General features: G+C 34.5%; 1 protein-coding gene across 1 annotated transcript; it reads left to right on the forward strand.

The window, feature by feature from the left end:
• Positions 1–3157: 3157 nt before the first annotated feature.
• Positions 3158–17773, forward strand: LOC116070717 (alpha-S2-casein-like A). Its single transcript, XM_031342167.1, has 13 exons — positions 3158–3319; positions 4522–4584; positions 6168–6194; positions 6756–6782; positions 6871–6912; positions 7624–7650; positions 8656–8679; positions 8764–8808; positions 10281–10403; positions 14230–14256; positions 15571–15693; positions 16684–16729; positions 17493–17773. The coding sequence occupies exons 2-12, from the start codon at positions 4534–4536 to the stop codon at positions 16693–16695; spliced, it is 528 nt and encodes a 175-aa protein (XP_031198027.1). The 5' UTR covers positions 3158–3319; positions 4522–4533; the 3' UTR covers positions 16696–16729; positions 17493–17773.
• The last annotated feature ends 1117 nt before the right edge of the window (positions 17774–18890 follow it).

An 18890-nucleotide genomic window follows, 5' to 3' on the forward strand; every position in this document is an offset into this window, starting at 1 on the left:
GAGCCAAGATTTTAAACTCTACTAAATACAAAACAAACAAACAAAAAGACTTTATGTATTTATGTTCAGGTAAGAAAATACTAGTAGTGATGTATTATTTGAAATATACAGTTAATATGTTTAGAGTTATTTAAAATTTATATTGAGAAAAATGTATGTATTTTCAGTATTGCTGTAGACAAGCATCTACATAAGACTATTAAATTGATTGTTGTTTTACATCAAACAACTTTTATAATACTCATTTTTATTGTTATACTTTGTACATTTTAAGGAATATGACAAAAAAGATATTGTAGGTATTGAAGGTGGTCTCTGGGAGGGGTTGGGGTACAAAAGGGAAACAAGAATGTGATTTAATTCTATTTACTTAAAATATGTTTTTGAATGTTAACAAATTCAGATAAATTAAAACCATGTAACTTTTCTCATCATAATGCAATAAAAGTTTTAAAAACTCATATTAAATGATGTGCTAACATATATGTATGCAGTGTATACAAAACATAGCATAATAAATATTTATAGTTCATTTTGGTTTTGTTGACTTTGAGTCAGTTTTATCTGTAATTTTTGTTTTGTTGTTTGGAGATTGAACATAGGAGCACATACACACAAGGTAAGCACTTCACCAATGAGTGATCCCCAGCTCTCAGGGGATTTCTTGAAATGTATTTTGTGATTTAGTTGTCAGGATAACTGATAATAACTCTTCCAGGGACTTAAAGTAACTAGAGATACAGACACACAGTTGTACCTGTGAAGGTGTGTATTTCATTTTCTCGTTCACAGATCCCATCATTTATCTGATTCTGGGTTTCTTTACATTAACTACCATATCTCCACGGTGAGCCATAGTTCTATTTTTATTCCATAGCTGGTGACTATATTACTCTGTAGACAATGTAAATTCACCATTTGTGAGAAGCCACATGTTTTTAACCCGACATATGGTTTGGGGTCAGATCTGAATCACAATGAAGGCACTTGAAACAATTTTACCCAGTATAGTCTAGTTTCCAGCCTTATGAAGCAATGAGGAACAGGGAAATGTTTTGTTTAGAGTGAAACTCAGTCCATTAATGAAGCAATACTTTTCTAAGAATCTGAACAATGCACTATGGATTAGACAGGCATGATATCCTGGCTAGTGACACCATTGTCTCTTTCCAGTCTTCTTTGAGCTCTGTTCATATCTAATGTTCCCAAAACTCCATGAAACGTGTCCACATTTCATCATCATAATCAAACCTGGGAAAAATGGCACAGCACTGGGTCGACTTTCAGAACTCCTTCTCAAGTGCTTGTGTGCTGTTATCATTTCCTTGTTTCAGCCCTGCGTGTGAATTTGCAATTTGGGCCTTCCCTAATATCACCACTGTCTATCCTAAATAATCAACCCCTATCTTAGGGACTTATTCTCTTTCTCTTGGTGTTTGTAAACATTTTCAAGATCATGAGTTGAGGGAATGTGGTTGTTATGGAAGCATATATATTTTTAATTGAACTATACTCTATCACCTGTTTGGCTTCTTCCTAAGCTTTCAGTGATCACTGTTCTTATTGGGTGATATCTCAAAAGTGTTTTATACACTGTAACATTCTTTTAGTTATTAAATCAAGTATATTTATTTTTTGATATGCTCTCAGATACAGAATTGCAATTTCATAATGAAAATCCTGATAAGTCTTAGGAGTGTCCTAGCATAATTGCATTTTCTAACCATATTAGCTCTTCTGAATTCAGGCCTAGGACTTTTACTCATGTCTACACAATGCACATCATTCTGTTAGTTGTTTTGAAAGATCCAGCTGTGATCTTATTTCAAGGCCTGAACTAGAGTCCTCTTTGTCAGCTATCTACCTGTTTGAATCTCTTCCATTTTCCACCTGATATTCTGCTGTAGAAGGCCTTTCTGGGAACATTTCCACTAGAACCCATCTCTCTAAAAATTTTCTATCTCTTTATTCCAAGTCAGTTTTCTTTTTATAACATATCATAACCAAACCTAATGGGGATAAAAATGTATGTTTTTATGCCTCCCTTCCAGTTATAGTATTTACCTCATGAAGCCTAAATTTTTTGCTTGTGGCTTCATTCAATGTGTGCAGAATTCCCAGAATATATTTAATGGTTTGTTAAATCAATACCCATGTATCAACATACGCTGGACATAATTTTGTACATTCTTTTAACTAAGTATACAAAGATATAGACTTGAGGTAATGGAAGGAATTATTGTTGTATGATATTTGTGGGGTATTTTATAGCTCTGTAAAACTTTTAAACTGATCTTAATAAAAAAGATCAGTTGGCATATAGATATTCACCGTTCTCTGAGAGAATTCCAAGAAAGGGAATTCTTAATCAGAGTAGATGAGGAGTCTCAGAAACACAAACTTCCACAGGATTCCCAAGTAAGAGTATAACTGCATCAATATTGTATCAATAAATGAAACTGTGGGGTTGGAGAAAAGGCTCTATTTATGAGTGGGGTGTCTCTGACCCTTTTCCATGTTCTTGGGACCCTCCCTCTACTGGGTTGCCTCATCCTGATATGAGAGTTTGTGCCTAGTCTTATTGTGCCATATTCTGTTGATATTCCTAGGGTACCTGTTCATTTCTGAAGGGAGATGGAATAGAGTGGTTCTTGGGGGAGAGAGTGAGGTAGAGTGGGGTAGGGGATGGGAAGACTGAAAGGAGAGGAAACTATGGTCATGGTGTATGAGAGAATTTAATAAAAAAAAAAGAAAAAGAATCCTTCTTGCTTCTGCGGAGGACCCTGGTTTGTTTAACAGAACTCACAGTTTCTTGTAAGCTCTAGCTTCAGTGAATCCAAGTCACTCTTCTGAACTTTGAAGGCTCATGCATGCACATGGTACATATACTTGCACTGAGGGCTACACATATACACACGAAATAAAATAATGAACTAAACTTCAAAAACTGGAAATGAGATAACAAATGCCTACTCTTCACAATCTAATAATAAAGGGGGGGGAGTTTTGAAAACACAAGAATTAGAGAATTAGTTCACAGAACAGGTGCGTCTCCCTTCCCCCAAATACAATTAACCATCACACAACTCCCATTATCATGTTCTCAATCAAACTGTTTAAGGACTCCCTAGAATCTGTAGAACAAAGCATAGAAAGTCAATTCCTAATCCTAGTGCTTTCTTAGAATTAAAATGTCTTTTTAGGTATTTGAAACCACAGAATTAGCATATGGTGGTAGAACAGGACTTAAATAGCATGGAAACTATCTACTGCAGATCATCATCTACCTATTCCTCTCGTCTTCCACTTGGGGAACAAGGTAATGTTTCATATATTTTCTTTTATAGCATATACTAAAAAATTTTTTCAAACCCTGTTAATTCTCTCCAGCAAAATAAAAATCAAGATATAGTTAAAAAGACATGGCTTGAGCTACTTTAAATTTATACAAATTTGTCATTTATCATGTTTTACTTTTTAGTAGTTGAAATGTTGACTTTAAAAGGTTTATTATGACACTGTGTCTTGAGGTCGTATTCTAAATTCAGGACTGAAAAAGATGATGTGGCTTTAAAAAATCTAACAACCATTTACTTTGCTTTTGGGCTTTGCATAATTTTCTTCAACTAGATATTGAAGAAAAATTACATGCCAGCCATCACTAAAACTTATTCTAAAGACTCCAGGCAATACTATAAAATGTCTAGCTAGCACAGTGACTCCCACATAGCAACTGCTTAATAAACATAGCCATGTGAAATGCACTTTTCTACTGAGCCATGAAAGTGCCTAGTTAAGAACTAACATTCAGAATATATTTCAAAACAAGTAGGCTTTAAAAATATGTACATTAGACATTAGAATAATTTAATGCAGTTTTTAATTTGGTTAAACAGAGAGAAGAAATTGGCTGTCAGAGAACATTGGAGACTTGTCAATGGCTGTAATGTTAGGGATCGCTCTAGCTGACCATGATCTCAGAGACTGTAGACTCAGGTTCCACTCAAGATGCATGTTAGCTGAAGACTGATCATACTCTGTGGCTTGGCTCAGCCTCAGATTTCTAGCTATAGTATAGCCAGAATGTTTAGGACCCTGATTCTCAGACAGGTCTCATCGGCTGTATTCTATTTTTCTTTGTTAGAGAACAGGTGTTATGCCTTAGTTTACCTAAAACCTAATTTCAGAAAGAGTTTCTGTTATATTTCACCCTCCTAATAATCATTCTTTGTAAAATGTCCACCTGTTGAGATTACTTTTAGGAATTGATGATAGTCTCTGAATGAATTATTCACATTTTAGCAATTGGCTTTAAAGTATGCCCTGTTGGCAACAGAAAGGGCTCAAAATAAATTGTGTTAGTTCTATATGTACTCATAAAATTCCCAAGATATCATATTTTATTGATATTCATTAATTTTACCCTTTACATAATAAATAAATAAATGAATAAATAAATAAATAAATGTGTTGCAGTTTCAACGATAGGATGAATTATTAATTTTCTACATGTTTCTATAGGAACAAATAACCATGAAGTTCTTCATCTTTGCCTGCCTGGTGGCTGTTGCTCTGGCAAAGCATGTAAGTATGCAGGATTACTTGATGCTATGGCTTTTTTTTTGAGTTATAAAAAGAGTGAATCTTTTACTATATGCAAAAGTTGCAGGCACTGGCAACAATGGATAAGGACTGAGCCAGTTACTTTGGAATCGGTATCAGTATTAGCCTGCCCTTATGTGATTCTCCAGGGGGGACAGTAGTGCTACACAAACTGTCAACACTGAGAAGATACAGAGAGTGTAGAAAATGGGAGAAAGGACATGCTTTCCTTCCATAATTTGTTGTGAGTTTAGTTAGCTCTACCTGGAAGAACCATTTCTTCTTGCAATGTGTTCTGGAACTATAAGGAAAATCCATCACCATCATTTGGACTAACAAAGCCAGTTGTCAAGGAATAGAGAGAATTTTCTCATTTTTATTTTTAAAAAATAGTACAAAATATAATGAGGACATAAACAGCAAAATGGCTCAGGAGATAAAGCACTTGGCACACAAGGACAAAAATGGAATTTGGAGTCCCAGGACCCATATAAACCCTCCCATAGGCAGCTCAGCTGCCAGCCTAGAATTCAAGCATTTGAAAAGCAAAGACAATGAGACAGTGAATTTCAGAACAAGCAGGCTCGCTAGACTAATGAATATCAGGGAACTCTGAATTCAATAGGGAAATCTTGTCCCAGTGGATAAGGTAAGATGATACTAGGGAAGATGCCTAATTAAGCCTCAGGCACTGATACTCAGATCACATATGAATGCATGTCCCTGCCCAAACATAGATACACACACATGCACATACACGCACACATGTGAATATAAAAAAAAAAAAAATGGATGGACATGAATGGAGTATAAGTATTAGTAAGCTTGGATTTGAAAGTAGCCTATTTACCAAAAAATAAAACTAGTAAAAGGACAATAATAATGTCACATAATGCCAATCACATAATATATATATACATAATATACATTTTAAAATACTTTCTTTTCACAGTTTATAGAACAGTCTACATATGTGATAGTACTAATAATTTTACTTTTATTCTGAACCTAAACTCTAAATCTAAAATAAAGAAGCCAATTTATTCAGAAAAACAATATGATTTGGAAATATTATATGACAGTACTCTTTACTTTTATTATTAGTTTAAGCTATTTCTTCTAAATAATAAAAGTCCTCCAGCTGAAAGTGTATTTGGTATGACTAGCATACGCAAGCTCAAGTTCTTCAAAGCCACTGTGTCTGGGTTGTTCTACACTGATGCTCGAGAGTTAGATAACTGTGCAAAGAAAGCCCTTTTGCTATAAATTTATCTAAGAAACTGTTTTTCTTTTAGCCAGGCCATTATTATTAATTCGTGTGTGTGTGTGTGTGTGTGTGTGTGTGTCATGAGGAAGCTAGGGAACACTTTGTAGGAGTTGGGAGGCGTTGCCTTCTATCATAAGGTCCTAGGGTATGTACTCAGGACGTCATGCTTCACAAGTACCTTTACCTGTCTCAGCTTTTGTTTTAAATTTCATTGTCTTAAGCAGTAGAAAAAGAGACACACATTGCCATTTTAAATAAGCCGTAAAAGTTAACTTTGTGCTTATTTTAATTTATACAGGAGATAAAGGATAAGTCCTCCAGCGAGGTAAGAGACTTTATTATGAAGATTAGTTCTACTACCTATTAGTAATTATAGATCTTTGCTCACTCAGATTTTATAAATAGCAATAATGCCACCATAAAACCAGAGGGAAAAATCAACGTTCATCCATTGAAATAAAAATTACGGGGAAAATAAACCAAAGCATAGAACAGCATCAGACATAGGTCCTTTTCCCCATGCTGATGGCGTCATAATTCAGTGATTCTGATGTTAGTGCAGGAATCTGATTGTGTTGTTAATCATGATGTTACGTTATTACGTCAACTGATGTCTGTTGAGCACAGACACTTCTGCTTTTTCCCATGCTTCAATAACAGATTCCAGTTCAATGGTCCCCAACATGGCTATGTTTTCCTGCCATGATTTTACTTAAATATCAAAGAAATATTTTTTTAAAAAAAATGAAGAAAAAGTTAAAATGTTTCTTCCTTGCTTTCTGTTGTCATTTCAAAAGTCATTTCTGTAAAACTCATGAATTAAATAGTCACTATTCATCAATAAATCAAGATTTTGCAAGTAATCTATATTTATTATTTTTTTAAGGAATCACCTGCCAGCATCTACCCAAGAGTAAGTCATAACTTCTTATATTAAATATATTTTAAAATACTTTTCAATTTGTATGGCTATAAAATTTATGTTATTTATTTCTTTTCAGAAGTCTAAGCACGACAATAGTGTGTTCTTCCAAACAACTCAGGTAAAATTTGTTAATTTAATGTCTGCGCTGCTGATTTGTCAAGATGATTATCATTTTTTTCAACATTTAACTTCAAATGGTCATTTTCATAATCTTAATTAGCAATTATGCAATAATGTGAAAAGGATAGTTGTGTTTCGTTTTGAAGCCACATTTTCAAGGGGTTATTTCAATATAAACCCACAAAGGAAAGATAAAGTGTTAGTATACATCTCTCTAAGGAATGAGTTTACTCTAATTTCATACATAATATTGTAGGAGCAATGTGCCTGTTTTTGTAAATTAGAAAACCACATAAAAATGATGGGAAACTTTTATTCATTTTAATTGTATATCATTAACAATACTTATACTTGTTAGGAAATATTACTAGACCACCCACAGACATTTCACAATGCTTCTAGTCATTTCAATTCTAGTTGCTTGATCTCATTTTATTTTTTCCTGTTCCTCTATGTTTACCAAACCCCATTCACATACCTGATGAAGTGAATCCTTTCCATATATTTCCTCAAATATGCTTAATAATCAATGCCTGTGAATCATAATTTAATGTATTATCACTATCCATCTCATCTTGCATATTAGTAATCCAGTAGAAAATTAATATGGCATGGAGTTTAGGTAAATGTTGCTTCTTGAGGAATGTTGTTGATGAATCTGTCTTCTTGTCACCAATTCTTTTGTTTTATTTTTAATTAACTTATCAAGGACTCTGCTAGCAGTTCATCCAGTGAGGTAAGATATTGTTCCTTCTGTATTATTTTTTGAGAAATAGTGACTTGACCATCATGTTCTATAATAACTTGATAATTCCTAGGAGATGCACATATAAATACTCAATGGAAGAAAAGGGTCTCAAAAAGTATCTGACCATGGCTTAAATTGTCAAAGTCATAACTCCATGAGTAGCTCAAACAGAAACTCTGGTTAGGGCTAAAATTTCTGAATATTATTAAATCTTTGATACGATGTTCTCATATCAAATGTTGAGACTCATTTCAATAGAGCCAGAAGAAGGTTTGGGTCAGATATTACTTATGCTGTCAATACTTTCTACACCTATGGTTGATAAAAAGCAACACTGAAAAAGTGAAGTATGCCTTAAAAGGAACCTCAGTCTAGAGTCCCATGACTTTGGGTGATGCCTAAGCTCTTCACAGTCAAAATCTCAGGAAACAGATCTTAGCCTTTCTCTGTACGTAAGTTGTGGTCTCAGATTGGGAGCCTGCAGCCATATATGTCCATGAGGCTTAGTTCACCCAGCTACCTACCAATCACACTCCATCTCCCAGCTTCTCTCTCCCAAATTTTTCAGGAAGAGACTCAGGGTCTCACAGTAATTTTGTAAGCCAGGTTGACCCTGATTCCATAGTAAATCCTACTGCCTCATATACGAAGTATGCTGAGATTGCAAGCATGAATTTATATCACGGCTGGTCTCATTTTATTTTGATCACTTTCATGCATTCCATGTCTAGAAATAAAAATGTCTGAATAAATTAGTATTAATAAAGTGTTAAATTTAAAATATATTCTAATTATACTATTATTTTTGTTGAGGAGAAAGGAGACTTAGAGAGTTCTAGTAAATATTTAGTTTACTTGACTCCCACATGACTTAATATCATAGATCTGGGTTCTGAATATTTAAGTAATTATCCCTGACTTTCTACTAAAATCATATGTACTTAGTTATTGCTATATTATTTGAGTAAACCTACTTTTCATGTTTTCATTTAGGAATCTTCAGAGGAAGTCAGCGAAGTAAGTAGTTTTAATTCAACTAGGTATCTTTTATTAACAGCAGTTCTGTCCATATCTCTCTGATATAACCAATGTTTTTAACAGAAAGTTGTACAGTCTGAGGAACAAAAGGTGAACCTAAACCAGCAGGTAAGTTTGTCTTGATCGTATCATTTCTTCCCTATATATGACACAAAATTTTGACAAAATTTCTTACCATAATATAATATGTGAATATTATCTTTTGAAATATGAAATTTTAACAAGATCCAGGTAATTTAACTAAAATCAAAAGAATTTTTAAAACACAGAAAAATATTTTAATTGTTTTTCTGAGATAACTGTGTATTATCTCAGTCACGTAATTAATCAATGTGCTTCTCTTTGAATCACTAAAAAAAGACAGATAATTTAAGGCCAAAGATCCAGTCTCCAGGAGAAACGTGTAGTTCAAGAAAGAATGAGAGTATTGAAACTGGGCAAATCCCTTCCAACCAGAACTCCTCCAGCAGTTACTTAACTCCTCCACACTACATCTTCCTTACCCCAAAATGTTCCACTGACACTAGAACTTCAGGTTATCAAGTTGTCAAAGAACAATTGCGAGCTACACAATAAAAAAAGTTTCCAAAAGTAAATGAAAGAATAACAATTATTGATCTTATACATGTGGGGAAAAAAATCCATCCTAAGACTATCAGAAAAACAGTTTCACATATTTAAAATATGATAGCTTGTTTTTTTAAAAAACAAACAAAGTTATCTAATACTCTTTTCTCACACCATGTCCATGTCCCTCCTGAGAGTGTCCTCCTCAGACACCATTCTCATTTCTGTGCCCACTGACACTGACAACCCAGCAAAGATACAGCAACGTTCACACAATGACTTAATTGTTATCTGTATGCATTGGAAATACTCCGAAAGTAAATGTGGTCGCTTTGGGTTGGGGCTTTTTGTTTTTTTCTTTTTTGTTAGTTGTTCTTGTTGTTTTGGGTTTTTTTGTTGTTGTTGTTGGTTGGTTGGTTGGTTGATTTGGTTGTGTGTTTGTGTTTGAGGTTTTGGTTTGGTTTGGTTTGGTTTTTTTCTAATATGGTTTCGACTTAATGACACAGTTATTTGTAGGCAACTAGCTATGGACAAACAAAGATGGAGATTTCAGGATGAGATCTGAGATAGGTTCATTATACAAGCCATGGCATTCATCTACTCACCTTCTGGAAAAGTGATGCTGTCAGACATTAAGAAATGTCCTGTAACAAAGAAAGAGCAAACATCACTATTTCAGAATACAGGCATCAACCTCCTTGAGCCAAATGTGAAAAGGAGAAAACATGATGTCAGATATTCCCTTGACAACTCTCAATTTCTGCATTTACATATTATTTTGCCATTCACAAACAGTAAAACTTATTTCTTCCGGAGTTCTAAACTAATGAAGTCCTCAATTCTACAATTCCCTTTATTCACTTTTTCATTGCATTCTATATAAAAAATAAAATAAAATAACCTTTGTCCACATGGCATAGTTTTCATATTTATAGAGATTTAATTTCATACAGATATGCTTGACCTTGAAGAATAGTCACTACATAAATACTGATGAATTTATTTCATTCTAGAAAAAAATCAAGCAGTTTTCCCAAGAGTCCTCCTTCCCCCAGTTTTGCACACCTCTTCACCAGCAGCAGAGCAGTGTGAACCAGTGGCCCCAGCCTAATGCCATCCAGAACATTCCTATCCAGGTGAGTGCTTCTGTTTTGTGTTGATTTTACTGCTGCCTTCATTTGAAAATAATTAAAATAATAAACTGAAAAATATGTTCCAATCAATTCGAATACAGAAAGTAAAACCTTCCATACAACATTTTAATAACATTTTCTAGAATGTAAACTAAATCAAATAACTATTAAAATTACTATTTAAAAGTGCTATTAATAATGCAAAGAAAAGGTAAATCATGCAAAAACTTCTTAAGTATCATTCATGTGTGATTCGAAGTGATTATGACAGAATATCACTTTTAAAAGTAATCTGAAGTCTAAATAGCTCAATCCAATCGTTAAAGTTCTATTTGATGTGTCCATTTCAACAGGGCTTTTTGGCTTAGAGAAGTCTTTGAGTCAGGAGACACAGGTGTGTTGTGTATGGAACAACAAAGAAGACAGAATCTTGTCTATAGCTTTACATGTGAAGTCAGACATACAGGGAGCCAGCTGCTGAACTAGGAAAATAATCTATCTCCTTGTTTTTTTGTTTGGATTGTGAATTATTTTCCTAAGTGTCTATTGGAAGCTAAGAAGTTGTCATTATATCTCTACAGCAAATAATCTTTCCTATTGTCTGGACCACTAGATAACTAGGACATCCTGATCACACCCTCCCTCCCTCCTCTCCTCCCAGTCCTACTCTTACAGATCCCTCCCCTGTTACCCCTTCTCTAAGGAGAAGAGAGTCCCACTTGAGTACCACACCACCTTGTAGCATCTGGTCCCAGAAGGTGTAGGCACATCCTTTCCCACTGAGACCCGACCAGACAGTCAAGTAGGAAGGAGAGCATCCAATGGCAGTGAACAGAGACTGATACAGCCCCTGTTACACTTGTTAGGGGAATTATATGAACATCAAACTGCACATTTGCTACAGATATGCAGAGGGTCCAGGTGCATCTCCTGAATGTGCCCTGGTTGGTGTCCTAGGCTCTTAAAATCTGTTTGTATCTGAAATAGAAAGGTTTTGGTGTTTTATTTTGTCCAGGATATGGCAGAGTTGGGATGCAAAGACTGTACATTAGTAGATCTCAGCTGTTAACCGACAATCAAATAATAGGTCTTTTATCCAGAGCAGAACAAGGTATTTAATGTATAAGTCCTTGCAATATTGTCATTTCATTGTGAGGATTTCGTATATGAGTATCTGATCCTCCTCTGCCCTCTCCCACCTCAAACCCATGGCCATTTATTCTTTAATTAATTGTTTCATAGAAAGCATACCGAGGTATTTACATACTTATGTAAATTCCTGGGATTGACTGTCCTAATGGGAGGACTTTCCTGGAGAAGATGGTTTCTCACTCTTTCAGAAATCATTGTCTGTAGCTCTTAATCCAGAGCGAGACCCCATGAGAATCCCTGATCCATGTGCACATATCAATTGATGTTGCCATCTTTTAGCTGTCATTTTAGGCAATTTTATTGTAGAGTTTCCTAGGTGCAACTTCCTGCCATATCAAGAAGACACTATCTCACAGCAGATGCCCTGGTTCTCTGGCTCTGACAATATTTTTTAGTTCATTAATATCTTCTTTCTCAGGTCCACTAGTATTAATCACTATCTTATAGTTTTGTTTGGTAGCTGACTTCTTAAAAACACTTTTGCTTGGCTAGAGGTAAATTTCAGTTATAAGTAGGTGGCAAATATACTATGACTTTGCCATATTTCTGTTCTTAAGCTATTTACATCACTTAGTTATTTTGCTTATTCATTCAAGACTAAAAGATGCCTCTTCATACCAATATTTTCAATACTTATTATAAAACTAAGTTCCTATTTCTTAACTGTGGAATATGGGAAACTAAAATATTACAGCAGTCTTTATCACATTTCCATAGATAAGACTTCACCAGTTTAAATATGGCAGTGCTATCATCTATAGCCACACCTTAAAGCAACTCTCAAATGTAAGAATTATATTTAGAAATATATTTTCCAAAGGTAGAGTCATTTATATCTTGCAATTATACACAACTATAGATTTTTTTCACGCAAGCACAAATAGAAATAAATCATTGTAAGAAAGGGATATTCTACTTAATTTCTGGGTAGACCATACACTAAAACATAGAAAAAGAAAACTCTTCTAATATAAGTTTATTTTTCATAAAAAAATCCAATACTAGATAACATTGCATTAGAATTCTTTGTTAAGATTTATTAAAAGTATTATTTTATGCATAAGGCCAAATTCACAGAAACAAATTTTTATGTAATGATTATAACAATCTATATGGGAACAGACAAAAGCAGTAATGTTCAAATTTAGCAAGAGAGATTTACACAGCACTGGATCAGATCAAAATAGCCAATACTTCCACCTTGGTTGGCAGTCACTGAACTGAGTCATGTCAATCCACAGTTTGCAATATGTGCATTCCATGAATGCAATCGAGTTCTCATATCTATGATGACTTTAATAATGTTTCTCTATTTATGTCATATGCCAGCTACCTAAAGTCACCTAGAATGGCATCCAATGACTTTCCTAGTTTTATTTCCTGTGTTTCATTTATGATAAGTAAGAAAGGTGCTATAGATACTTTGGTCCTACTTAGAAGGGGGATCAAAATACCTATGGTAGGAAATACAGAGACAAAGTTTAGGGCAGAAACTGAAGGAAAGACCATCCAGTGACTGTCCCACATAGGGATCCATCCCATATACAGTTATCCAACCCAGACACTATTGTGGATGCCAACAAGTGCTTACTGACAGGAGCCTAATATAGCTGACTCCTGAGAGGCTCTGCCAGTGCCAGACTAATACAGAAGTGGGTGCTCACAACCATCCATTGGACTGAGCACAAAATCTCCCATGGAAGAGCTATAGAAAGGACCCAAGGAGTTGAAGGGACTTGCAGCCCCATAGGAGGAACAACAATATGAACAATATGAACCAACCAGTACCACCAGAGCTCCCAGAGTCTAAACCACCAACAAAAGAGTACACATGGAGGGACCCATGGCTCCAGCCGCATATGTAGCAGAGGATGGCCTTGTGGGACATCAATGACAGGAGAGATCCTTGGTCTCATGAAGGCTTGATGCCTCAGTGTAGGGAAATGCCAGGACAGGGAAGCAGGAGAGGGTGGGTTAGTGAGCAAGGATAGGGGGGATGGGATGGGGGGATTTTAGAGGGGATAAAATTTGAAATGTAAATAAAGAAAACATCTAATTTAAAAAGAAAAGAAGAGTGTTATTTACTTAGCATGAAAGTGCAGGACTAAGTTGATGAACTAAAGTCTTATTTCCTGTGAGAAATGGAGATCTTATTATTTAGGGTTTCAACAGTTATAATGCTAACAGTTTTAAATGTATTGTTATTAGAGTTACTTAGCTAAGCAAATATTTACCAATTTTTCTGAAATTATTTCTCATTCAAAGTTGTATATAAAGTCCACCCAAGGCACAGATATGGAAATTTTATATACAAATACTTACTTAGCATAATCACAGCAATTACAACATTATTTAAAATGTTTTGTTTTGTTAATAAAATTAAACATAATTTTATCCATTTATTTAGGAAGCATGTAATCAAGTACTACCTCATTTAAAAGATTCTTGACTAGAAACAAAACAATGAGTAAAACAGGCAAACTCCATTTAGAGTTTATATTCAAAAAAGCACTAAATGTATGTTTCTACTATTTGAAGAATTTAGACCTAATACAAACAATGAACAAATCATTGTGCTCGAGTTTATGGCAGATGAGCTATTTCTAAGAATAAGTTTGGCAAAGTAAATAGAGTGTTGAAGTTAGTTTGTTACATTCTTTTGTTTGCTTTCTTTAAGGAAATCCTGAAGAAGATCATTGATATGGTAAGTTTTATACTTTTATGTGATTCTATATGACTTTAAATGTTTATAATATTATTACTGGCTATAAAATTCCTGTGTATAATTTATTAATATATAACATAAATGGACATACATCTCTTCTTTCAAATTATCACATCATTCAATTCCAAGAAAATATTTAAAAACAAGCTCAAGACAAGTAACTAAAATTTTTGTATTTTGATATGAATGTGTTTCTGAAAATAAATATGATCTATATTTTAAAATCAATTACTTGATAAACTATCTGATGATTGTAGAGATCTAAGCATAAAACTTATCTTCATTTTAAATGATTTAGATTAAGTACCCACATATTAAAACTGCATCCCAGTTTCTTTCTGCATCCAAGCTTCTCATTCAAAATTAAGTTGTCTCAAGTGATTAGTGTCAAACAACAGCAGTTTACGTAACCATTTACTGAGTCTAAGACCTCAATGAAGTAACACAGGCTTTATAGTCAGAGGACTTACCCATGCTCCTGTTACACTGGTACAATGTTTAATTACTTTGTTCTTGTTATCTACCTTATCTTTAACTGAAAAATAAACATAAGAATAGAAGAGATACTCTAAAGATATTTGTAATATATATAAACTGTCATAAAATGCTAAAAATACAAAAATGATAAACAAATTCTACCACATTACCAATAACACATAACAAAACAATGGATGTACCATGCATACATTCACTGGAAATTAAAATAAGACTTTGCATTCATAAGGACTAGCACTCCAATGTTGGAAGCTATGCTTATCTTCTGGACACATCCAGAAGATTTAACAAGCTTTAAAGAATAGTGTAGAAGTACATATAAAACATAAGACAGGGCTATTCAGAAAGCTCTATACATACTTTATATGGTAATTCTACAAGGGAGTGATGTTAAAAGAGACTAAACAAGTAGTTCAGAGGGCATGGATTCCCAAAAATCAGTTGTATCAAATCATTCTGACACTCTCCAACTGTAAAGGTCAGACATGAAAACATATGTGAAGAAAATTATTAAACTTATTAAAATGCTTTTATTTCTTTCTGACATATAGAATTTCCTTTTACTTTTACAAATTTTTCTGCCTATGTATTAATTAATAAGATTTCTTCAATTCAACAGTGCATTCTCCAACACAAAAATGGTTATGCTATTAGAAAAATATTTTTCTAGAGTCTTTCTGGAATAATTTAGAAAGTGTCTAAGTAGCTAACACTAGAATTCACTAACTTCTGTTCCTCTCTGTTTTGAAGCTAAGAGAAGATTAACTTGAGTGGTTTTAATATTTTTATTTCTTTTAGTTCAAGTACATCCAATCTCAACAGGCCACCATCAACCAATTTCCCCAGGCTGTTCATCCACAGATACCTGTGAGCTACTGGTACCCCAGTAAGGATTACACCTTCCCAAATGCTCGCTATATGGTATGTGCCTGTGAACATATGTTAAAATATAATATTAGCATGTAAACACTATAATTAAATATAATGTAAAATACAACCATCGTGTTCACAAAAAGTGATGTAATAAGATGCAATAACATTTGCTTCACATAGAAATAAAGTACAGTTTACATTTAAAATGTCAAGGGCATTAAACTCATTTAATTGGAGTACTTGTAACAAAAATAGTAATCGTTGATTGTAACAATCATCGACAAAGAATTGCATTGATATTCTATTTTAATTTCTTACATGTAGCAATTTCCAGGAAAATGAAAGATTAAGCAGTGGATAAACTGCATCCCCTTTGTTTTTATTATTTTTAGTTGTATGTATGTTTATGTGACTGTCAGTAAGAGCAAATGAGTGCAAGCTCACATGAGTAGCTCATGACCCTAGAACTGGAGTTATGTGTGGTTATGAACTACACAAAATGGGGATGGAAATCAAGTTCTTGGCACAAAAAGTAGGAACTCTTAATTGCCGAGCCATCTCTCCAGTTCCAGCTTTGCAGAATAAATATCCTCTTCGTTAGTATAATTATTTTCTGTGGTATAAACCACATGAGTATTGTTAATTTTATAAGTATTCAAAAGTTAAAGAAGCAGAGTGATTTGCAAGTTGTTCTTGGTAGTTCTGCTTCTATTCACCTGCTGAAAGCCTCTGGCTTGCTATGCACTTTCCCCACTACCATGCATAGAGAAGGGCGAAGCACAAGACAGAAAAGTTCGCATAATTATTAGTGATTTGACATTAAATCTTTAGAACTGAGCCCCCAGTGTGATAGCTCTTCCAACTTTCACTCTTTGGATCGTGTTTTCTGCTATGAAGCAACCGTGAGACGAGCTTCACTGTAGAGAGTAAAATTTGTACTTTAGTTTCAATGTTGGATACTAGAGAACATATGAGATACTTTACGTGAAAGGCAAAGATTCGTAGAGAGTTGAAATGCATTGTACCCTCTTCTTTCAGGGATCCTACTAAGAATCTTAAGTTAACTGCTGCTCCCTAGCTACAGGTGAGTGCCGTTTGGACTGGATGCTGAGCAACACTTTTAGCAACATTTCCAGGACAGCATACAACAGTGGATGAAAAAAAAAATCACACTTCAATTATTTAGTGATATTTGAAATTACTGCTTCACTAAAAATATTTCAAGTTTTGCTATAAATTCTTGATTTTCCAGTTGGTTCTCTGTAGAACTTGTATGCATATCCTAATTGAGTATGTAAATTATATGAAAGTTCCCTTGTGGGATGGAATTAATTCAACCAGAAGTAATAAAACTGAGCAGAAGATGTCAAAACCATCAGTGGCATACTGATGCACACTCAATATGTGGCTTTGAACCTCATTTACATGAAATGCCTTCTTCACAGAAGACGTATCTGTCTAGCCTTCTGTACATAGAGACAGGTAGACATGAAAGTGTATTTCTAAGTATTTCTTCTTTAAGATTTTAAGCCATTTATAACACCTCTTTAGAATAACTGGCATATCTGGGAGTCTAAGTATGTCTCAATTATTGTGAACATTACATATGATAGCTTTTTAAAATTCTGTGAGAAAATTTAGTGCTTAACTAGCATTAGACAATAATAATTAATAGCTACTATGTCAGCATTAGTGTGTCATTACTATGTCATCAATTAGAGTTAGTTATAAATAATTGCATTTTGCTACTGTGTATGTTTGAATGTTCATACAGATCTCATATATATGTATATTATATATTTTGGATAATAAATTTCTTCAATCCATTATTTTCTTTTTGTTCAAAGGCTTGAGTAGAAAATTGGTTTCTTCATAGTTTCCCCATCATTACATCAACTCCTACGACTGATATACCCTAAGATGCTTCTTGAAAAGACAGCGTTGAGCCAGAAGAAGAGAGAGTGGGATATTTTCTGTATTGTTTATAAATTCTGTAGATTTCATTGTATGTTCAAGCTTTGGACTGTGGAGTTGTATTAACTGTATTGTTTAACTGAAGTCTTTTCAGTACTACTTCTGAGATAAGAACCAAAATATCTCTTGCCGAGACATTAAAGTTTTAAATGCATTTTACTGTGTGATCTTTTCTCCCAGATTCACATTGAGACCAGGCCACTCTCACTAAATAACCACTTCTGTGAATACATGAGTTCACTAACCATCGACAGCACTGAAAGGATTTTGTAAATTTTAGGTCATTAACTATTAGTTGTCCTCTCATATCTTTGAATGCTTAGAGATATGTTGGCTTTAATCATTTCCATATTCTTACCAGTGAGCACCAATAGTTTAACTTTTTTCCTGCTTCTACATCCATACACCCATATCACCCCAAAATTCTACCAGAGTTCTCACTTCAACCATACTCTGTGCTTGAGTAGATAATAAACCTGGAGAGGCAAGTCAGTCTCTATGAACTGAAACATTTAATAAACTTCTATCAGGAGTTTTAAACAAATGATAAGGAACTATGATATCATGAGCAACTCTTTAAAAAATGTAATAACTTTTTATTATTTATCTTTAATTTTTCATTTATTTCTTTATTTATTTATATGACAGATTCTGTTCCTTCTCCCAGTCCCCACCCCCCAAGACTTCTTCCCATCATCCCCTGTCCATTTCCCCCCTGAGTGGGCACTCTCCCCAGCCTCATATTCCTCCACCTTGGTGCATCAAGTCTCTGTAGGATTAGGGACATCCTATTCCACTGAGGTCAGACATGGCAGCCCATGTGTATCAGGGGTTGCAGAGCTTGTATATGCTCTTTGCTTGATAGCTCAGTCTCTAAGGGCTCCCAGTGATCCAGATTAGTTGACACTGTTGGTCTTCCTGTGGGATCGCTATCTCCTTGATGGCTTTCCATCTTTCCCCTAAGTCTTCCATGGGGTTCTCTAACCTCTGTCTAATGTCCAATGCTTGTCTATGTGTATCTGCATCTGTCTCAGTCCGCTGCTGGGTAAAACTCTCAGAGGGATGTTAGGCTAGGCTCCTGTCTGCAAGCACAACATAGCATCATTAATAATGTGAGGGATTGGTGCCTGCCCATGGGAAAGGTCTCAAAATGGGCTGGTCACAAGTCAGCCATTTCTTCAGTCTCTGCTCTATCTTTGACGCTGAGTTTCTTTTAGACAGGACTAATTTTGTATCAGAAGTTTTATAGGTGGGTTTATGTGCCCATCCTG

Source organism: Mastomys coucha, unplaced genomic scaffold (genome assembly GCF_008632895.1).
Source record: "Mastomys coucha isolate ucsf_1 unplaced genomic scaffold, UCSF_Mcou_1 pScaffold22, whole genome shotgun sequence".
NCBI classification, from domain to species: Eukaryota; Metazoa; Chordata; class Mammalia; order Rodentia; family Muridae; genus Mastomys; species Mastomys coucha.